General features: G+C 48.3%; 1 protein-coding gene across 3 annotated transcripts in view; it reads right to left on the bottom strand.

Moving 5' to 3' along the window:
• Nucleotides 1-23400, bottom strand: part of Coro2b (coronin 2B) — a 149715-nt gene that overhangs the window by 104096 nt on the left and 22219 nt on the right. Inside the window, exon 1 of one of the 3 annotated variants that reach the window (XM_008836372.1) lies at nucleotides 9772-9792. The exons of the other annotated variants lie outside the window; for them this stretch is intronic. Coding sequence (XP_008834594.1) covers nucleotides 9772-9786 — 15 coding nt within the window. The 5' untranslated portion in view covers nucleotides 9787-9792. Of the gene's footprint in view, nucleotides 1-9771; nucleotides 9793-23400 lie in introns of those variants that run through there. 3 annotated transcript variants of the gene reach the window in all.

The raw sequence follows: 23400 nt of genomic DNA, 5'->3' as shown, positions 1-23400 counted from the left end.
ATAAAAAGCCCTCTAGATAGGTTGACTAGATTCATCAGAAGGGCAAGTAGTGGGGATTGGCTGGGGTGCCAACAACACACCAGCCAGTAGCAGGGATATGAGAGTATAAGGGCTCTAGTGGGGGGGAGGGAGGCTATGGGAGGTGCTACCTGGGAAGTGGATATATAAATAAATATAAAAGAAAAAAATAATTCTTCACAGCATAAAAATTTGCTCCTTAATAATTAGTAGATGTGAAAAACATTACCATTGAAATCTACCTGATGACTTTATATCCATGCTCAGATGCCAAGGAGCTCAGAAAGTAACCGACTGTGACTAGTAATAATCAGATATATAGAGATTAGAAACACATGTGCATCATAGTGTCAATTGTATTAAAAATGAATTTTTCTGTATGAAACTGTATTTTAATAATGAAATGGAGATCTTTTTAAAGGTTAAAACATCATTTAATTTTATGTCTTATAGGGGTTATATGGAGTACAATATTATATAACTGTATCAATTCAACTGTAAACCTAAACATACACAGCCAATTTTGAAAGAAATGCATCTTAGCTCTGGAAATTGTTGTTGAATATGTCAATGCTGTTGTAATGAGATGCTTCTTCTAGTTATATGGTTGTTAAATAATTTAAAAAACAAGGTGGACAGCTTCTGAGGAGTGACACTGAGTTTGACTTCCAGCTGGCACACACATGTGCACCTGCATACCAACATGCACACACACAAAGAGGAAGTCTGCTGGGGTGGGGGATGCTCTGGAGAAAGATCCTTTCTTTTTCTTTAAATTAACAAAAGGAGAGACATACAAGAAAAGTTCTTTCTCAGCACATTATCTAAGGCACTGCTTCCTGCCTTTGTTTGCACTTGACAATGTAAAGTCTGGATCTGGGGTAGCCATCTTGAGGCCAGGAGTTAACAATCCCAGCCCTGAAAAACAAGCAGGAGAAGAAGGCAAATCAAATAGATTTAGAAAAAAAAAACAAACCTGCTCAAGTAGGGCAGGTGTTTCCCCTGCTAGGGGTACAGGAAACGAAGGGCCTCTCCCTGGCCAGGTTCCCCCCAACGCTCTGATGAGATCCCTGGTGAGCTAATGCAACCACCTGTACCTGGCACACAGCTGGGGATGTTGTATAGCTCAGGAGTCAAACCCATGATCATTGGGGAAAAGCTCAGATGAGCAGCCCCTTGTTACTCTCACCCTGAGTTACACACAGGGCCTTTCCCCGGAGCGGGAAGTAGCAAGCAATGAGGTGTGGTGCTCAGCCTCAGAAAAGGATTCCTCTCTTTATCCCACTGGATACTAGAAACTAGGATGATGGATGGGCACACAACATGGTGAAAATAGCCTGCACCAGTGCCTTCATTCCCTCCCAACACACACAAAGGCAAGACTGGTGACTGACAAGACCCACCCTCCGGGGCACCGTCAGTCCTCAAGGTGCTAATGCTTCTGGTAGTGGCTCCTCCGATCTTTTTTTGATTTTGGCTTGGAAAGTGCTCTTTCTCAGACAGGCATGTCCAACCTTTTGACATTGCCATGGGAGTTGCCATTTACAAAGTTTAAGCTCCAGAACTGTGCAATCATATTACAAAAAGAAAAAAAGCAAAAACATCTGACAATATTTTAAGTGAGTTTGCAATTTTGTGTTGGGCAACAGTCATAGCTATCCTGGGCTCATGCAATCCCTGAGCTGCAGGTTGAACAAGGCTTCTAGATGCAGTGCCAGTGCACATTCGCACGTCCAACCTCTCCGTTCCTCGGTGAGCTGTGGTCACGGTCACCGGGTACTCAGTTTGATTCTTCCTTAGCCTCATCCGGATCCTCCTGATCTGACCCTGTCCATTCTGGAAGCTCTAGGAATGCCCAAGGTCCTTCCACATACCTCATTTCCTCTCTGTCCTGGTCCTAGGCTGTGTTCTTTGCTACAAAAATCAAAGCTGTGGTCCCTGAGTGCCACACTATGGGCATATTCTGGCTTCTGCAGACTTACCTCTGCTGGTAAGGTCTCTTCTGACCCTGTCTATGTACCTGGCACCACCCCAGTCCATGGGGAACAGGAAAGTGTGCCTCTCCCTTTGCCAGTGACAGCTATGGGCCACAGCCCACAGTTTGGAACAGGGACTAGATTTCAGGCCCTGCCTGCCTCTGCCAGGTGCCCTGGTGCTACATACAACTTGCACAGCTGTGCAGGACAGACCGACAAGGAGCCTTTCCAAAGCCTCCTGGGCCCCTCACCTAAATGCCTTTCTCGGGCATCAAAACACTCCAGAGAATACACTGTGGAGCTCTGTGACCACTCAGGGCCACTGTGCCCAATACTGAGCTCCCCTGCACAACCCAGGGCCTCTGGCCATCTCCTTGCTGCCTTCATCTCCCAGGCTCCTCTCCACTAACAGTGGCTAAAGCAACAGTACTTCTGATGTCCAATTACCTCATTCCTCTCTGCCCCAGGTGAACTCGAATCACACATGTGTCCCTGTGTGGTGGTTTCCCTCCCTGCCTCCCTCCCTTCCTTCTGGGCCTGCCCTTTCTCCAGCTCTATTTCCATATTCCATGGGAAACAGGATCTCCTTCTCTGAGTAGTGTCCTCTGGACCCAACGACTCCTGGATAAGACTCGCTTGGCTGCCTGAGGCCCATCTGTCTGTCAGGTGAAGACAATGGTAACAGATGCTGACCATCTTGACATGGGGACATTAAAGCAGAATGACGTTAGAGCCTCCCTTGGCTCACACTGCGCACTTAGTGCTTGTGGATTGTAAGGCCTCTTGACTGGTTTCTGTTTCTTTGTTTATGAGGTGAATAATTTGGTATGTTGCCAATTCTAATGTATTTGATATACTGTACTCATATCATATCTGCAAATATTAGCTGACCTAATCCTTATAGAAAACCAGTGAGGCAGATGAAAGTCTTCTGCTTGTTCCAGGGTAGGAAGTTGAGGCAGAGAGGCCAAGTAACTTGCCCAAGATCACTCAGGGAGGAGGGGGCAGAGGAAAGATTCTAGCGCAGGTCTTCCAACTCCACGGGGTGTGCTTGGTAGGGAGAGACCTGGGTGTATAGTTGCTATGCTAGCTGTTGTTATTACAAATGTCAACAGGACAACAGAACACCGCACACTGAATTATGCCCACCTCTCCCCTCCTCTAGCATTGACCCTATGGGTTGGTGTTGGTGGTGAGAGGGGCCTCATGGCTCCTTAGAAGCTTCTTGCTGTGTTTCCAGTTAGGGGGCAGGGAGAGGTGATTTGGGGTATGTCCCTCAGAAAGTCTGAGTCAATGAGTCTGGGATAGGTTCCAGGCTCTCCATTTTTAATCTCAATGCTGGTAGTTGAAGGTCATCCCCACTTAGAGTCAGGACACAGGAGTTCAAGTGGCAGTGTGCCCTGGTCTTCTGCATGATGGTTGCTGTTCCTAAGGCTCTTCTGGGGGTGTTCAGAACATGAGCTCAATAGTGAAAGGACTCAGGTGGCCCGAGTCTTCCAGAAGTTTATCCCTTGAGAGTTATACAATCTTCTATACTTAAAACCAATCTCTGTCTGTCTGTTTTTGTCTCTCTCGTTCCCCTTATGTAGCTCAGGCTACAACATAGTCATGGAAGCACTTGAACTCCTGGTCCTTTTGCCTTTAGGTCACGAGTTCTGGGATGACAGGCATGTACAACCACACATAGTTTCCATAGTGTTAAGGATGGAACCTAGGGCTTCATGTGTGCTAAGCAAGCACTCTTTAAAACTCAGCCACATCCCCAGTGCCAGACAGAAGTTTTTATAGGTCACATATTTTTTTCTCCTGCAGCACTGGGAATTGAACCCAGGGCTTCACAATGTTAGGCCAGTCCTCTCCCATTGATCCACATGCCCAGTCCAGGTTTGTTTTTTTTTTTTCAGTTAGTTTATGGTGCTATGATTTACATGAAGCAGTAAAAGCAGCTGAGTAACCATCACTCTCAGGATATAAAGTGTTTCCTTTACCCCCAGAGATGCCTTCCTTTCCTGTGATCAGACCTCTTCCTCCTCAAACCTGCCACAACCCATCTATGCTATCTTCATAGGTCAGCTTTACCAGATTATCACAGAAACGGTAGTATTCAGCACGCAGCTCTCGGCTCTACTCTCTCTGCTCTGCTGAGTATACGTGAGTCTCATCCAGGGGGCTGGTGGGGATCAGCAGCTTGTTCTAATATGGCTGACCCCCAGCTCATCTTTCCAGGATCAGCTCATAGCCCCTAGCTTTCATCCAGAAATGCCGTCACCAGAGATATAATTTGTTTGATTCACTCGTAATCGTTCCATACTGCCTGCCTCAAAAATCAAAGGAGCAATCTTCAACAATTAAAACAAAAAAACGGTTTCTGGGAGCTGGAGAGATGGCTCAGTTGGCGAAGCACCTGCTTCTGAGTCACGAGGACCTGAGTTTGATCCGCAGAACCCTTGTAAAAAACCAGGCATGGTTGCATATCCTTGTAGCCCCCGTGCTGGTGGGACAGAGGTAAAAGGATGGCTGGGGACCAGTCAGCGTAGCCTCAGCCAGCCCCAGTGCAGGAACCATGATGTCACCACAGCAGCCAGGTTTTGATTTATGGTTTTTCAAGAAAAGAAAGAAATCTGTGTTTATGCAAATAACCTGATTGTTTTTAAATTCAGCACATTTTAAATCACCATGTGGACCCTTCAGCTCTGTATCTGCCCTATAGGCTGTGTCTTCAGATCTGTGGTGTATGTTGCACCCAAAGCTAGGGATGCAGAGGCAGGGGTCTGGCCCCTCAAGGTCGTGATTTTCTAGTGAAACCAGATCTGGAGAGCCGTAACCACACTGAGAGATGAGGGCACCATGACCTGAGCAAGGAATACCTAGAGAAGATAGTGCTGAGTCCAGAACCCACAGCTACCAGAAAGGCTGCCCCAGTGAAGTGACTTGGGAGGGTCTTTATGTATGGGTAGGAGTGTATCCACTATGAGGATCAACATGGACAGAGAATGTAGACAAGCAATAACCTGGCCCCTTCAGGGAAAGGTGAGCTAGCAGTTGTGCTGGGCACTGTGGGTACAAGGTTTGATTCGTTATAAGACTCCTGAGGTACCAGGGAGGGAAGCCAATGTGTGGAGGCCAGAGAACAATTTTCTGGAGTCAGTTCTCTCCTTCTATCTTTACATGGGTTCTGGGGGTCGAACTCAGGTCTCCAGGCTTATGTAACATATGCCCTTACCTGTTGAGCCATCTCAGCACAATCAATATTAGCCATCACATGGGGCTTACCTGGGAGCTGGGATCCAGCACAGGGTGTTTCCCAGTCAGCCTGACTGTCACTGCCACTCCCCAGGAAACCAGGCCCTAGACAAGGGACCGAAGATCCCAGTAGAACTTCTGGCTGCCCCGGGCTTCTCCTGCCTAGAACCCACCGTCCTGACTGGCCCAAGATGACTCCTGGTCCTCCTGCTTAGCCTCAGTTCACATGGTGGGTGGGGGGGGGGTTGACCTCACTCACTGCTGTCCCTGGGGATGGGCTGGGTGGGGTGAGGAGGTGGAAGGAGCATAGCCCTGGGTGGAGTAGACTGGAGGTCATGCCTGTCCAGCTTCCTCATGTGTGCTCATTGCCAGGATTCCCATATGACCTCCTGATGGGGGAAGGGGAAGGCAAAGGACACAGGGCCCAACTCAACAGTAGCCTGTTCCTGGTCAGGCTACTCCGGTAAATCTCAGTGTCCTGAGTACAGGGTGGGAGTTAAGAAAGCTGGGCAGCTTCCTTGCTGTGTGACCTAAGCAAGTCACATAACTTCTCTGAGCCCCCGTCCACATCTATAAAATAGTGGCAAAAGGTGGGTGTAGTAGCACTCTCCTTAATCCGAGCACTGGGGAAGCTGAGACAGGAGGATAAGGAGTTTGAGGCTAGTGTGGGCTACATAGTAAGACTACACAAACTAAATTAATAAATAGGAAGCTAGAGAGATGGCTCAGTTGGTAAAACGCTTGCTGTGTAAGCATTAGGATCTGAGTTTAGATCCCTAGCACACACATGAAAAACTAGATGTTGTGGCACATGCTTGTGAACCCAGTACTGGGGAGGTGGAGACAGGAGGATCCCCAGGGCTCACTGGACAATCAGCCTAGCTGAGTCCATGTTCTTCGGGTTTCAAAAAATAGGGTGGAGAGTGATTGAGGAAGATAGTAGATATCAACCTCTGGTCTACACAGACATACAAGAAAGAAAGGAAAGAAGAAAGGAAGGGAAGAAGGAAAAAGAAAGGAAGAAAGAGAGGGGGAGGAATGGAGGGAGAGAAGAGGAAGGAAGGAAGGAAGGAAGGAAGGAAGGAAGGAAGGAAGGAAGGAAGGAAGGAAGGAAAGAAAAAAAGAAAATAGAAGAGAAATTGAGAGGCCCCTCGGGGAAGGCGTTAGAGATGGGACCCGCAGAGCAGGTTGGGGTTGAGCTGGGGAACACCAAGCATCCTTTCTGACTCAGAGGAAATGACAAGCTGAATTGCCCACTCAATCCCCCAATACCGGCAGCCCTCATACACATCTGGTCCAGCATCCCACTCAAGTGAATGACACCATTACATATGCAGTGGCCACACACTCCACCCAGAAGCACAGTGTCAGAGAAATGTCCATATACACTCCACATCACCCCACAGCCACCCAGTGGCTATCACTATTGTCCCAAGCACTCAAGAGCTACCAGGCTTTGGGGTTTGTCCTTCTCCATCGTCTCATGTCATTCTTGCTCCTAAGTGGACAGGACCATTGCCCCCCACCATCACCATGTAAAGATGGAACCCAAGGCCTGGAGGATGAGGTACCTACCCAAGGTCACGTGGCTAGCAATGAGAGGAACTGGGAATTGAGTTCAGGTCGGTGTGATCTGTGACACACCAGACAGAGCCTGCCCTCTTGAGTTATACTGCTTCCCCATCACAGCACCTAGATAGCTTGCACAAGGTTCTTCCCAGCCCAGCCTTCCTGAAGGGGCCAGTAGGGTGATCTACCTACCTGGAGTGATCCATATACCTAGAATAACCTGCATATGCAGGGTAACCCACAGAACTGGGGTGACCCACATATTTGGAGAGGCAGAGTTTGGTGACCACTGTGAAGCCCAGCTTTGGCCTCAAATGCATGGGTGCTGTCTCAGGTTTGTGCAAGCCCGAGGCTCTGCCAGGGCCCTTTATTAGCTCTCCCTTTCTCTGAAGGAATCCCATTCTTGGTGCAAGCACAGCTCAGGTATCTCTCACTCTGTGGAGCCCCCTAATCCCTGAGAAAGAAGTCAGTCTCCCACATCTCTTGGGCCAGCCTTCCATTCTGGCACTAAACATGCTGGTCTCGGTATTTATGAATCCACTTCCCCTGCCAAACAGTACTTGGGGACTCAAGGAGCAACTGATCCATCCGAACCTCTGTCTTATCCATGAGCACCGGACCTGGTACCTTAAGTGTGGCTTCAGTGCCAACAGCCCAAGGTACCCTCATGGGCACTGGCTGGGATAATGGGGGCCGCAGAGTGGAAAGTGTTTCCTGCCAACCCTCAGATGTCCAAGAAACACAACCTAGTGATAAGAGACAGGGAGAATGTCTGTGGCTACCTCAGAGAGCCGTGATTTCCTGGAAGTAGAGTGATGAGAGGTCAAACTCGGGACTATTGGCTATTGTGTCCTAGTGGAGCTCGGCCTGCCCAGTGTCTTGCTTTCTCCCCGGCACATTATCTACTGTCTTTGTTGGGGGAGTTCGTCCCTGAAACTGGTTCCCTGCTTGAGCCTGCCTGAGACACAAAGGGGAAAGGGCTGGGACAGTCTAACTCTGGGCTCACCACAGCCAGCTGAGTGAGGCCTGCCCTCTCAGTTCTATCAGCTGCAGAATGGACAGGTAAATAATGCCATGTCTGCCTGATTGAGCTCCTGTGACACAGGGAAGGGGTGAGTAAAAGGAGAATACATTCGGGTTCTATAAAAGTGATTCCAAGTAAGATAAGGCAGGAGGAGGCAGGAGATCCCTAAACTCAGGCTGTGGAAGAAGGTTGAAAGGGGAAAGCCTTCACTCTGTGACTTAAAAAAGCTGACAGGACTCACAGACAAGTGTTCTGTCCTTTTGGAGGCTGAGTTTAGTTTGACAAGAGGTAGACTGGAATTAGAATTTTCTAATTTTAATTTTTTAGATTATTTTTATTTTATGTGTACTAATGTTTCGCCTGCACATGTGAAGTATGACATGTATGTGCAATGCCCGAGGAGGCCAGAAGAGGGCATCAGATCCCCCAGAATTGGAGTTACAGACAGTTGTTAGCTGCCATGTGGGTACTGAGAATTGAACCTGGGTCCTCAGCAGGAGCAGCCAGTGCTCTTCACTGCTGAGCCATCTCTCTAGACTCGTTTTCTATTTTTTGAATGACATAGCCAACAAGTCCTTGTTATGTGCAGATAAATGATAGATAGATAGATGATAGATAGATAGATAGATAGATAGATAGATAGATAGATAGATAGATGATAGATAAATGATAGACAGATGATAGATAGATGGTAGATGATAGATTGATAGAGACATACGTACATACATGCACATGTATACACAACAAAATGTCACTTGACTGGTTGGTAGACATAACAAAGACTCGTGTCTGTACATGTGTGCAAAGACAAGAGGTCAACTCATATGTTTTCCTCAGTTGCTATTCCCCTTGAGACATGGTCTCTCACTGAACCTGGCTCTCTCTTGTTTAGCTAGGCTGGCCAGAGAGCCCCAGGTATCCTCTTGTCTCTACCTCCCCAGTGCTGGAGCTACAAGTGCAAGCCCCCCATATCCAGCTCTTTTATCTAGGTCCTGAGGATCAAACTCAAGCCCTATGCTTGCACAGCAAGCACTTTACCCACAGATCTATCTTTGTAGCCCCCAAGTTAGATTTATTTCAGTTTTGTTGTAGTGCAGTGATTGAACCCAAGGTCTCACAAAATGCTAGGAAAGCATTCTACCATTGTATTCCCAAGCTCTTAATTTTTTCTTTAAATTCTGTCTTATTCTAAAATTTAAGAACCTGCCTGAGCAACTTTAGACATGACATCTCTGACATATGCTAAATAAGCATGTGGCAATTAAGCCAAAGCATGTGCATCCTGGTCACTGAATCCATCTTGTGGTCCCTGGTCATTCCTCAAGGAGCAAGGAGGGGGAGGACCCTTCAGACGAGGACCACATCTATGTGATGTGCTCCTCTGGCACTGTGATGGAGGCCCAGAAGGTGGTAGGACAATAGCACCTTTTCCCAATTTCTTCTAGGGGGAAAATGCAACAATTACTCCCATTGTTTCAGATAAAACCTACTCTTAAGGCATCATACTAAAATGACATGGATGATACAGCAGGGTGAAGTGAAGGGATGAAATTAAGGCTGACAAGAGGTGAGGACAGAGAACTAAGGTGAAGGAAAATGACTCCAGAAAGGGCTTATTAGCGCTCAACTGCTCCCTGGAAGCGTATCACTGATTGGGGCTCTGAGCTTCTTAACAGTCAAAGTAAAAGAGGAGACATGAATCGATTATTCACTCTCATTGACGTGTGACACACAAGCAGTGTCCTCAGTTGTGCCCCTACAGTAAAAATGACAGGGTGGTTTGTGAGGCTGCTGACCTGGTAGCAAGATTATGCTCCTATCTCTAGACAGGTGGCCCTGCTGTCTATCAGCCCATCTCCTATGCTCGTGCTATTTCCCCCAAAGAAAACTTTGATAGGGGCGTTTCCCTTTCTCAAAGAACATACAATGTCCTCCTCTTACCTTATGGAATGACATTGACACACTGCTGTTGTAGTCCAACATCCTCTTGAACTGGCCCCAAAATAACTATGGGGACGCACGCCTCAGAACCTTGCATCTAGACCACTGTGTAAATACCCAGACTCCAATTCTGCTCTACCATGGCACCCACCATGCCCCTGGGCAAAGCATACAACCCTCTAAGTCTCCACATCTTCATTCCTATCAGAAGACACAGAGAGGGCTGCCGTAGAGAATGAGCACGGACTGAGCCTAATGACTGGGAAACCTGGCTCCTGCCCCAGGCTCATTCCTGTGCACATGACTCCTCCAGCCTGTGCTCCTGCTGGCCTTCCATCTGGCTGAAACTCCTCCTTCTGTTTACAGAAATCCCAGCACACTTCTGGATTCAGTTCAAGTGCCACTTGAACTGGAGATTGCCTCTGATTTCTCAATGAAAACAACCCATTCCTTGCTCCTTTTTCCATGGCACAGAATTACCATGCACTATAATCTATGCAGCACATCAAACACTGGCTGGTACCTCACACTGGAGTGACACCTCCTACTAGTGGGTTATCCAATCTGAAAGACAGGTTGAAACCAGTAATTCTTTAAAGCACATTTTAAATTATATTTTTATTTGTGTGTGTGTGTGTGTGTGTGTGTGTGTGTGTGTGTGAGAGAGAGAGAGAGGGGGGGGGAGGGAGAGAGAATGTATACCTGTCATGGCCTGTGTGTGGAGGTCAGAGGACAACTTGTGGAAGTCCATTTTCTCCTTCTACCATGTGAGTTGTCAGGTTTGGCAGCAAGAACCTTCACCAGATGAGTCATCTAGACATCTCAGTAATTTATTTAAGTGAACCAGACAGAGCATAAGGCCTAGTAAATATTGTCGTGCATGGCACAGCTTTTGATTTGTTTTTTGTGTGTATAATGTATATATGACAAGCATTATATGTGTGCCAGAACATAACAAAACCCCTTCCTTCTTTCTTTCCTTCCCTTTCTTTCTTGTGTGATGCTGGTAATCGAACCCAGGGCCTCCAGTATGCTAGAAAAATGCTCTACCACTGAGCTCCACCTCCAGCCCACAAAATAATTTTCTTTCTAGGAGTTGTAGCTCCACAAATCTGAAGACCACCCTACTCACCGTGGGATCCTAAAGGTCAGGGGCTCACCCTGGCTCTATCACCTCTGTCTCTACCACCTAGTACAGAGTTTCATGGATACTCAATGAGTATCTGTCAATTTGAGCTGAAAAGTCCAGCAATCCAGAACAGCACACTTACTAGCAAGGTCCCAATTCAACTTCCAACCCTGTGTTTAGCCACAACTTCTCAGGGTCCTCTCTGGACACAGCAGGATAGAAAACCTTTCATGGCAACTTCAGATTGAGCTACTGGATGTGAGATTGTGTCTTAGCCTTGCTTGGCCAGAAACCACCCCAGAGACCCCACTTTCATCTCTCATAAAGTGAGAGTGGCTGGGATAGCACGGGAGATGGGGGAGGCAGTGAGGAAAGGCCTAGCATTCATCTGATCCAGCTCTTTGTACTGAACTTGCTGATAGTGAATCCACACACACACCTGTACGTAATGGACATGTGTGCTCACACATGCACACTCATAGGCACAGTACCCTTCATTTAATAGGTGGGAACTTAGAGGCCTAGAATGAACTTGAGGCCCAGGGCAGACTACAGCAGCAAAGCCAGGACCAGAGCTAAGTCCCCTGAGGAAATAGAGGACAAATTAGACAGTAAGTAAAAAAGTGCTTAGAAAGTGGGGCAGGTTCCTCTGAGAGGGATAGCAGAGCCTGGGGTCAGCTCCAGAGTCTGCAGACAGGAATGGAAGGGTCGCAGTAACTGGTACGCCTATCCTTCCCTCTCTGCCTCTGTATTTTAGTGTCCTTAGCTGCCTCTCCGCAGTGCTACCACACCACGTTGGCTCCCCATTAGGCTGTAGACACACATCATGGAAAGCAAGGACTGAGGGGCAGATGGGGCTCAGGCTACAGATGCCCCCTGAACAACCCCTCAGCCATTTTAAACCTCTCAGAGCCTGGGGGCATCTCTGGTGACTAGGTTATAGTTCCCCTCTTCTTGTCTCTGATAGGGAAGGTTTAAAGGAGACAAGGCAAGTTAAACACCAAGAAGTGTTCTGTTCCTAATGTGAGCCCTTCTTTCCCTTCCACCTTTCCCTCAAAATCCTTTACCTCCCCCTCAGAGACTTTTACCAGATAAAAACAGATCCCCTCCCCCAAGCATATCTTCTTCTGCCAGACACCTGCAAAGTCCCCAAATCCTTTGGAGGTTGGATGCCACTACTTCACTTCAGTAGCCCCTTTGTCCATCTAAGTCACCTGTCACCTGGGGTCCCAGTTGGCTGAGAACATGTGCACACAGATGCACACGCACTACTTCCTCCTCAGCCCTGCACTCCCACCTGCTCCTTTCGAACCCCCAGCTCCAAAAGGCTTCTTGGATCTGCACAGTTGGAACTGCCTGCTTGAGTTCTGTACATGATGTACCAGTTCCCGCCTGCCTGTCTGTCTCCCCACGGGCCTGCCTGACTCCCTCATGTAACCATGAGTGTCCCACAGAGAAGAGCCAGCTCCCCACTCTTGGTAACATCAGACCTTGCACACGGAGATGCCACAGATGACTGCGACTGGGATCCATTGACTGTGTCACGTCCCACATGTTGACACAGAACACTCACAACTCGTCACAATCAGTGGACTGCACCTGGGGGACTCTCACATCAGCCTATGACATCCAGTAGGCTCTTTAAATCCTGGTCCCAGATGGCTGCCTAATTGAGGGAATGCTGCCAGACAGAAAGGCAGGCAGGCCAGACAGCAAGGGACCAGGGGCTGGGTGACCTTGAGCAAGGCCTTCCCCATCAGTGGAAGTCACAGTAAAATTCTGAAGTCTATAAATACGGCTTTCAAAAAGCTAACTCTGTCTGAGAAAAAACTAGGATGACAGAAGCTTTTTCAAGCTATATACATCCTGCCCAAGATTTTTAAAAAATTTCAGTACTGATGATTGAACCCAGGGCCTCCCACCTGCAAGGCACCTGCTCTACCAGAGTGACACCCCCAGGTTCTGAGATGCTTAACTCTCCTTCCCCCATTACTGCATATGGGAATGTGGTGGAGAAGAAGGGGCAGGAGCACCATTTACAAATGAGACCTAGGTCATTCTGCTGAGCCGCTGCCAGCAGTGACCTACTTCTGTCCCCTTATTAGTCTGTTCAAAGTGTGGGTGTAGATAAGGACTTAGTTAGGTGAATGCCTAACCAATTTGAGATGAAGCTTCAAGTGGACAGGGCCACTGCAGGAGGGCACGAACCCTGCACAAAAACTGGGCCCAGGGATAGCCCTCTCTGTGTTCGCTTCCTCTACCCGTTCCTCATATGGAGAAGCATCTACCATCCAGCAGTCAGCTCCACAGGCTTTCTTAGCTCAGTCCATTCACATTGCTCTAGCACAGACTGGGTGACTTTTAAGCAATGGAGAATTTGAGATAAGTGTGCCAAGAGGCTTGGAATCTGGTGAGGGCCTCTGGTGCATGGATGGAAACATCAAGCTACATCCTCATATGGTGTGGGGGGCGCAAACAAAATCCTGTTAGCAGCTTCTGTAATTCAGGTTTTGGAGACAGAGACTCATATATCCCAGGCTAGCCTTGAACTCCCTATGAGTTTCTCATCTTCCTGCCTCTACCTCTCAAGTGTTGGGATCACAGATATGCACCGCCATGCCTGGTTCATGCAGTGTTGAGGATCAAACCCAGGGACTCATGCATGCTAGGCAAACACTATACCAACTGGCCATTTATGAAGGTGATATCGCCTTCTAATGGCCCGACCTCCTCAAAGCACAACCTCCTAACATCACCATCTTGGGGGTGAGGATTTCAACATACGAATTTTGGGAGAGCCAGATATGGTGGTGTTGGCCTATCATTGCAGCTATTCAAAAGGCTGAGGTAAGAGGATTACCAATTCAAGGCCTTACTGGGGTATAGAGTTAAGTTTAAGGCCAGCCTGAGCAACTTATAGAGATCTGGTCTCAAAAACAGGCTGAATATCTAGCTCAATTGGTAGAACATTTGTCTAGCACGCACAAGGTCCTGGGTTCAGTCATCAATACCACAAAACTACAACAGTAACAGTAATCATTTGGGGAGGATGTAAATGCCCAACTCACATCACACCTGTTTCTCTGAACCCTGAGCAAGCACTAAAGGGTAGAATCCAAACACACACTGTGTGGAATCTTGCTCCAGGATCTGGGTTAGGGGCTCAGACTCAGACAGGCAAAGCCTAGTTACATCATTTAAGGGGCTCCTGGCCTTGAGGGAAAGATTAAGCTTGTCCATTCTGATGAGGGAGGTTACCCTGAGTCATCTCTCTTACATACTCAAGACCCTCAAGACACACTGCAAGTCTCCTAGGGAATTACTAGCTGACTGGGGTCAAGGTCAGTCACATAGTCCCTGTTAATGATGTAGAAAGCCTGAGGATCCCAGGAAGCAGAGAGACTGTTTCCCCCCAACACTCCTGCGTCAACCAGCAAGGTATGCAACCATGCCCATGACGCGCTCTCCTCACTTCTTTCTTCTCAGAGACCCTACTGAAGAGCCCGTTTCCCACACCCAGCACCCCACACTACCCTCTTACCTCTCAGTGCCTGGTAAACAGCACTGTGTGCGGGGAGACCACCCCCACCCCAGCCAGTTCCCACACACAGCAGCTTTGTTCTGGCCACTACTGCATAATACATGGGCGCAGGCCCGGACCAGCCTCGGGCTCATCTTGGACAACAGGCCCGTCACTAAGAGGCTGTGAGGGCACAGTTAGGACACAAAGCTCCCTAGTCAGAGCTGAAGACTGGACAAAGGGCCCCTTCCCCCAGCACAAAGGGTGGGGATGGAAAAGAGACCAGTCTCCCAAGGGCAAAGTCCTAAAATCTTCCCAGTTACTCTCCAGCTACCTCCTTGACCTCGAAGACTTAGATTCTGACTGTGTGGAGGGGCATTTGATGCCCCTCCTGTCTCAGGCCCCAGGTTTCTTCTTTTGGTAGTACTGCCCCAGCAGGATTCCTTCTTGTCTTGGGTAAAAGTTTCTGATCTGGTTTGGCTCACCAGCTCCTGTCCCCTACCTGTGCCCACACATCCATGGGAAAACCACATGGGGACAGGAAGAGAGAGATGTCACGCATCGGCTGCTATGTGCGTCCTAAAAAAAGCTGTGCACAATTTTATATGGTAACATGACAGCCTTCCTATTGAACGATATTTAAGTAAAACAACCCCCCACCACATGCAGCCAGTCCCTCCATGAGCAGAGAGGGGGTTACACACCCAGCAGCTACAGCAGGAAGGGTCTGGGAGATTGATGTTTGAGCCATTTTACCAACACATTAGCGATGAGTTCAGAGGTTCTGCCAGGTACAAAGGCACTTATTCCAGAGTCAGTCACCCCAGAGATTCTGATTCAGGAGTTTGGGAGGAGAGCCCAAGAATCTGCATTTTAACATGTACCCCGGAGATTCCGACACTTTTAGGACATGGTGGTGTTTTGTTTTGTTTTTGACAGGCTCCCCTTGTAGATTCAGCTGACCTGGAGCTTACTATGTAGAGCAGGTTGACACTGATCTCACAGAGATCCATCTGCCTCTGCCTTCCAAGTTCTAGGATTAAAGTCATGTACCACCATGTCTGGCTTAGGACACAGGTTAATGAAGAAACACTGCAAGCTTCAAACAGGGCCCACAGGAGGTAACTAAAAAAGTCGCATGAACAGATCTATAAAGATGGAGCTGAGCACACAGCAGCCTGTGACTGAAAAGCAGTGGTGAATGGACTCCAGAGCCACCTTGAGATGACACTGGGGGCAAAGCCGTTGTAGTGTTGACATGGGCTTACAGAGAGGAGTCTGCCAGGGCTTCCAAGGAGACAGACATCTTTGTAGAATGCCAGTTCCGGGTAAACTCTGGAGTTATCCTAATTTAGATTTACAAATGCCAGACTCTGATAACCCCTGTTGAAGTCAGAAGGCTATGTGAAAGTAGGCTTTAATTGTATAGGAAAATAGAACTTTATGGAATTGTGCATTATCAGTTTTTAAGAAGCTAAGGAAGGGAGGGTGTGGCTCGGCTGGAAGAATACTTGCCTAGCATGCACAGCATGCACAAAGCCCTGGGTTCTGTCCCCAGCACCACATAAACCTGGCATGATAGTGCACATGCCTGTAATCAAACCACCCATGGGAGATGGAGGCAAGAGGATCAGAAGTTCAAGGTCATTCTTAGCTACAGAAGAGGTTTGAGACCAGCCTAGGATACATGAAAACCTGTCTAAAACAGGGGAGAGGATCAGATTCTAATCAGATTCTATTCTCCACCATTCAGAGAGAGCCTTGCCTCCTGCCAGTGGATGGAAAACTGAGCCTTCAAGGTTCATTGCATAGAGAGGAAGGAGGAGTCCGAGAAGGAAGAGAGCCAACTTCAATTTGGTAAGCCATTTTAATACATGGCTGCAATCAGCACACAGACTTTGAAGCCCCAAAGCGCTGAGTTTGCAGATATGATTTTTGATTTTTGCTGTGATAACTCAATTTCTGTCCCCCTCCCCTCCGCCCCCAAATAAGAGCCTTAGCTTTTAGGCAGGGAATGAAAAAAGACTACATTTCCCAAGAGCTTTTGCAACCTAGTGTTGTGGTCACATGCTAAAGTTCTGGCCAATCAGATACATAACACAGATAGCTCCTGAGGAAGAAGCTAGTAACTTCCCCTCCTTCTGCTTTTCCTAGAAAGATCTTTGCACATGCCCTGGAGCCATTTTAGATGACAGAGCAGCAAGGGAGAAAGAGCCTGGGCCCCTACGACTTAGAAAAGGAGAGTCACCTGAATGGCCTAGAAACTACCTCAGAACCGTGATGTGAGAGATAAACAGACTTCTGCTTTGTTTAGACCACTTTGGGTCTCTATTAGAGCACCCCAAACCATGCCTTTGCCTAAGTACTGTGTCTAACTCCGTTAAGCTTTCATGACCCTGCATGGGTGTGGGGCATGGCTGGCCAGCATTTGAGAGGTGCCAGCTAAGGGAGAAAATATAGAATACCATTACAACTGAAGGCTGCGCCCATCACCTCTTCAGCAGCAGATGTCTCTGAGGGACCCGGCTATCGTGAGTCCCCCTGGGATCCCAGGAGAGTGAATGGCTCTGATGTTCTACAGCAGGGTAAGAGATTCTGAAAGCTGGTCTAGGCTCAGAGGAACAAACAAGCCACAAAAGGCTGAGGAGAACCCAAATTCCATCCAACCTCACTCTTTCATTTACAGAGGGCCAAATGGAGGTACAAAGATCTCAAGTCCAACTCAAAAACTTGTGAGAGAACAGTTGATCAGCAGGCTCAGGCTTGAACCCAGATGGCCCTGTCCTGCCTAGTTCATTGAACTTTCTAGAGTCTTCCAACTGCTAGAACAGCCCAGCCCACAGGGACTTGAGAGTATTCAAATCTTACCAAACACCCCCTTTCACCCCACCAGCTCTTGGCGCTCCAGCTCCACCCCAAGCTCTGGGACACTTGTAGTTCTTTTCCCATCATCCCTAAAGATGTCTATTGTGCCCAGAGCTGTTCCCAGGAGCCATGCTAGTGGTGGGGCCCAGTGCTGGCTCAGCCCAGTCATCCAGAACATGGACCATTTCCCAGTCAGTTGTTAACACAAACACAGCTTTGTCCAAAGTGCCTCTTTTTGTCCTCTTGTGTTCTTTCCTTGTCTGCTTCCAGCATGTAGAAGGGAAAGGGCTGTCACTGTTGGGTGTTAGTTAAGGTCTCTTGACCTTGAGGTCAAGGGCAGCATAGTGTCTCAGGTCCACTTCCACTTTGATACCCTCTTTCTATAGGTAGATATTCTGGACTGCCCCATGTTGTGTCATATATTAGTCTTTCATTCCTATAATACAATATCTGAGACTGGTGACTTTATAAAGAAAAGAGGTTTGGAGGCCCAAGGTTGAAGGCCTGTATCTAGCAATGGACTTTCTGCTGGCAGAGTCCCAATGTGATTGCAGAGCATCACAGAGATAGAGAGACAGAAAATGTGCCTATGCATATGTGGCCTGGTCTCTTCCTCTCATAAAGACACCAGCGTTTAGTCACGATGATCCACCCCAGTCATTCCTCCGAACACCATAGCTAATTACATTTCTACCTTTTTTTGGTGTGTGTTGTGTATATGTGTGTGGTACATGGGTGCGTATGCAGGTCCACAGGTGTGGAGGCCAGAAGTTGGCATTGGGTGTCTTTATCGCTCTCCACTTTATTTTTTTGAGACAGTCTCTTGCTGAACCCAGAGCTCACTGATTCAGCTAGATCCCAGCTCCAGGATCCCACTGTGCTCCCCCAGCAAGTGCTGGGATTATACATGCAAATAGTCATCCAGCTTTTATGTGAGTGCTGGGGATCTGAACTCAGGTCTGCATGCTCACAGAACAAGCATGTTACCCACTGAACCACTTCTCCAGCCCCCCCACCTGCTTAATAAAAATTTAGCACAAGGACCCTCGGGGGACACATTCAGACCCTATCGAAACATTGATCCAGCCCATAACCAAACTTCAAAACACAGTTAGCAGGTCTGGGTAAGGGGGCAGGAGCTGGGGGGATGAGCAGAATAGGGGCTGAAGGATGCATGAGGGAAGATGTGAGTAGGGAACAAGGGGTCTCTTGTTCCTGTGGCTCAGAGAGGAGGTCAAGCTTGGGAAGATGGTGAGTCTAGGCAGCAAAGGGTCAGAGACATCAAATTCAGGCTAGGCAGTGAGGGTTGTTCGTGGGTCCTGAGTCAGCCCCCAAGTCCCTCTTCTATGACTCTTTCTGTATGTCTCTCTGTCTCTCTATCTCTGTGTCTCTATCTCTTTGTTTCTGTCTCTGTTTCTTTTTCTGTTTCTCTGTCTCTGTCTCTTTCTGTGTCTGTCCATGTCTGTCTCCGTGTGTGTGTGTGTGTGTGTGTGTGTGTGTGTGAGAGAGAGAGAGAGGAGAGAGAGAGAGAGAGAGAGAGAGAGAGAGAGAGATGTGGAGGCCAGAAGTTGACATCAGGTGTCAGGTGTCCTCTATTGCTCCCCACTTTATTTTTTGAGTCAAGGTCTCTCACTGAATGGAGCTTACTCGTTGACTAGCAAGCCCCTGGGAGCCTTCTGTCTCTACCTCCCAGCACTGGGGTTACAGGAGCACCCCTCCAAGCCTGGCTTTTTCTGTGGGTGCTAAAGATCCAAACTCAAGTCCTAAGGTGCGGAGGAATTTTTCCCATGGAACCATCTTCCACTGAGGCTTGAGGGTAATACAAGACTTGAAGACCAGCATGGCTAAACCGCTTGCTCTGCAAACACACTGGAGATGTCGTCCCACCCCATGAAGTCATAGCTCCTGCATGTGTCCACATTAGTGAGGGCTTCTGAGACTTGGGTGGAAGGCTGCAGGGTCCCAGTATCAGGGCCCATTTCCCATGATCTCTGCATCCTTCATACCTACACCTGGGCATGCTGCGTAGTCTATATTCACTGAATTCTGACTGTCACAGCCATTACTACCATATCCTTTTGTGCTGAGCCTCTGGCAAGCTTCATCAAGCAAACTTGGTGGCGGGGAGGGCGGTCATTGCACAATCATAGGGCCTCTGTGGACAGCTCAGTAGCCAATCTAGATGATTCAGGCAGATTCCAGGTCAAGGCTGTATTGAATAGGACAGATTTGTATTCCCCATCCACCCCCACCCCTGTCTGCCATAAGAGCTCATAATGAAGCCCTAGAGGTCATCCTCATTCCGTGCAGGCAGAAGTAACCCTCTGCTCCGTGGCAGGGACTGACCCAGACCCCCAGAGCAGCCAGGGCAGCTTCCTTCAGTAGCTTCTACATCTTTGCTGAAGGCTCAGAATGTACTAGCGACAGAGTGGGTGTGAGGAGCAGAGGGAGGCGAGATGAAAACTTACTCCCCAGACTCCAAGGAAGATGTAGATGTGGGAGGCACAGCCCCTGCTCCAAGCTCAGAGGTTTCTCTTTTCCTCTCCATCAGCCCAGGTCCCATTCAAAGCCTGGTGACCTCCCTCAAACTGATTCCCTGTCCCAGAGCCTGCATGGCTAAGGCCTTCTTCACAAATGCAGACCCACTGGGAGAAACAGACATATGTGGCTCAGTTTTCTACCTTTCTCCTGCCCCAAAAGGATCATTGTGGGGTGGGAGAAAAGTCTCTTGACCTGGCAAAACTACCCCCTCAGAGCACTGTTACCCATGGTCCTTTCCACCTCCTGTCCCATCTGCTACGATCCAATCCCAGCTATCACCAAGACCCAGTTCCAACAGTGATCCCCATGAACCTTTCCTCTGGACCCCATTCTGTGTAAGCATCTGGGCTTTTAGCTGCAAGATGGGTTTCTGCATCTTGAGGACAGGGTCTCTCTCTCTCTCTCTGTCTCTCTGTCTCTCTGTCTCTCTCTCTCTCTCTGTGTGTGTGTGTGTGTGTGTGTGTGTGTGTGTGTGTGTTTTACTAGCACTGAGTGGGAGTTCTAGTAAATCCTTGCTGAATAAATGCCCGAGGACATGGGGAAGGCAGTGTCCATAATAATGGTGATGTTCTAGTTTGTTTCTCCATTGCTGTGACAAAATACTCTGACCAATACGAACTTGGGGAAGAAAGGGTTTATTTGGCTCATATCTCCTGGGTCACAATTCATCACTGAGGGAGCTCAAGATAGGAACTCAGAGCAGGAACCTGGAGGCAGGAGCTGGAGCACAGACCATGGAGGAATGCTGCTTACTGGCTTGCTTCCCTGGCCCCTGCTCAATCTGTTTTCTTCTATAACATAAGCCTACCTGCCCATGGGTAGTACCACCCACAGTGGGCTGGGCCCTTCCACATCATTCAATAATCAAGAAGATGCCCCACAGACATGGCCACAGGCCAGTCCAATGGAGGAAATTCACCAATTGAGGATCCCTCTACCCAGGTGTGGGTAAATGACTAAAGTTGAAAACGAAAGCTATCCAGCACAGGGGATGAAGGTCAAGTCCCCATGCAACCCCCAGTTCTTCAAGGCCAGTTGTGGAAAGTCTAAGAAAGTCTCTCAGGAGATGGTCAAAGAGCAAAGTCCTGAGGCTCCAACCATTCAAGATTCAGGAATTCTAGTCTGGGGGCAGTTCTTTCCCTAGGAAGGGGACACTGGGCAGAAAAGGGGGTATCCCCTGATCTGTGGGTCTCAAAATTGTTCTTCAACAAACATCTTTTCTGGGGCCAGTGAGATTGCTCAGTGGGTAAGGTAAGGGTGCTTGTCACCAAGCCTGATGACCATAGTTCAATTCTCAGGACCCACGTGATAGAAGAAAAGAATCAATTCCATAAAGTTGTTCTCTGACCTCCACATGTATGCACATATACACAGACACACATACACAAAATAAATCAATGGATAAAATATAATTTTTAAAAGTCCTTTCATAAGAGCCAAGTTCTTGAACAACAAAATGTCCCCTCAACACACACACACACACACACACACACACACACACACACACACAGACGCAGTGTGGCTGAGGAATCCTAACCAGCCAGCCAGGCAGCCTGTACTAACTAGCCTGACCTGGGGAATGATGGACTTCAGCAGACCACGGAACTCCAGAGGACTAGGGTGTGGGGGAGGGGAAAGCTGCCTTGCTGACCCTCCTCCTGGGAGGCCTGGAAACTGTAATCACCCCCACACCCCTACATCTCAGGTCTTACTGTATGCAACCAGTCACAGGAGGCCAAACCATGATCACTTCACTCTGGGGCATTGCTCAACCTGTCAGGAAGGAAGGCTCTGGGCCTAGGGGGCCCTGGTCAGCTCCCAAGCCTGGTTTGGGTTGCCTAGGTCTAAGAAGGAAAGGCCACAGGTGGACAGCAGGAAAAGTGTGATCAGGCCTTGCTCTGGAAGCATTTTACAGTCTGAAGAGCCTTGCAAACTAAGGGTCCAGGAGCTGCAGCTAAGCACAGTTATCAAACTCTGGTCCCTGTTTCATGGGGTGATGTGTGTAAGGATTCTTGATGATCCCTGAAAGATGATGAAGGGCCTGGGGTCCCAGAAAAGCCAGGGACATGGCTACAGAATGTTCTCAGAGACTTTGACTGATCCACCTGGGAGAGGGGCTGGAAGTGAATGCCAAAAGTTCTTGAAAAGGACTCGGAGGCAAGCTCCATATCTGCTCTGGAATCTGGCTGTAGACATGCCATCATGGACTCCAAGGCTGCTCACCGATGTCTTACCCCTTCTGCTTGTTTGCTGGCCCCTCTGCTCTGGAGTTGAGCCACCATGCAGAACACCTACCTATTCGGAGGCAGCTGGCCATGTTGTGAGGCAGCTCAAGCCATACCAGACATCCTATGTGGTCACTCCAGCCAGTAGTCCCAGATGTATCCTGCTTAGAGTCATCCTGGTCCAGGCATCACCCACAAGTGTGAAAAAACTTCTAGACCATTCCAGCCCTTCAGATGTCCTGGTTACCTCTACCTAGCCATCCGAATCTTTCTAACTGAGATCTCAGATCTGTGAAGCAGAGACCCACCATCGCCTCTGTTTCTGACCCACAAGATCCACGAGGCCCCTTGTTTTCCCTTCACAAACCCAGTGCCTTTCTGACTCCAGCAAGCCAGGGATAAAGCTAGCAGAAGATGCCAGCTGTGTGGAGAAGGCACCTTTTGAAGTACCCTCCAGCTCCAGGAGCCAAGGCCCTGCCTAGCTGCTCCTTTCTTCAGCTCTTTATCAGGTCAGTGGAGGACCTATTGAGCACCTATGAAGGACCTGCCCTGGGCCAGCAGCTCCCAGGGGTTCCCACCCACCTGTGGCTGAGACTTTCCCTCCCTGTGTTACACTCTGGATTTTTCCTGGCCTGTCATTGGTCAGAGGTCTGTCATACAGCCCAAAATATAGCATCAAAATTTCCATGTTTCTATATCTAAACTGCATTTTCTTCATGGCTTCTTCCACTCAGAAATAGTCCCCCAAACCTAGTAAGACAGTATACCAGAATTTGGGGGTGTGGAAACTACTTCTGAGAGTGATTAAGCAACAGCGGAACAGACCCAGCCTGCCACCTATATGCAAGGCCCTTGTGCTGGGCACCATGTGGACCTTGAGGTTCTAGATTTACCTAATCTTGTTGTTCGAAGGACTCAACCCATGGATACAGCTCAACCCAGAGGCCAAGGCCTCCTCATACTTGACTTCCAGACACTAGTTGATACACACCACCACTCCTTCCTCCATGACTGATATAGTTTGAGTATGGAGTAGTCTCATAGACTGTGTTGTGGACTTGGTCCCTAGCTGGCTGCATTGTTTTGGAACGTTGTGAGAGCTTGAGGTCCTCTGTAAGAGTTGACAGTGCTCTTAACCCCTAAGCCATCTCTCCAGCCCCCTGGTATTATAATTTTTAATAGCTGTAGAATGTTCTAGAGGATGCATGCTACTTTTTTTTTTTTTTTGTCTTTTTTGTTGGTTGGTTTGGTATGTTTTTTTGTTTGTTTTCTTTTCTTTCTTTTTTTTTTTTTCTTGTTGTTTTTTTGTTTGGGTTTTTTGTTTGTTTGTTTGTTTGTTTGTTTTCTTT

The sequence above is a fragment of the Nannospalax galili genome, unplaced genomic scaffold (genome assembly GCF_000622305.1).
Source record: "Nannospalax galili isolate Female #2095 unplaced genomic scaffold, S.galili_v1.0 scaffold54, whole genome shotgun sequence".
Lineage (NCBI taxonomy): Eukaryota > Metazoa > Chordata > Mammalia > Rodentia > Spalacidae > Nannospalax > Nannospalax galili.
This window is presented reverse-complemented; position numbering and strand designations above follow the sequence as displayed.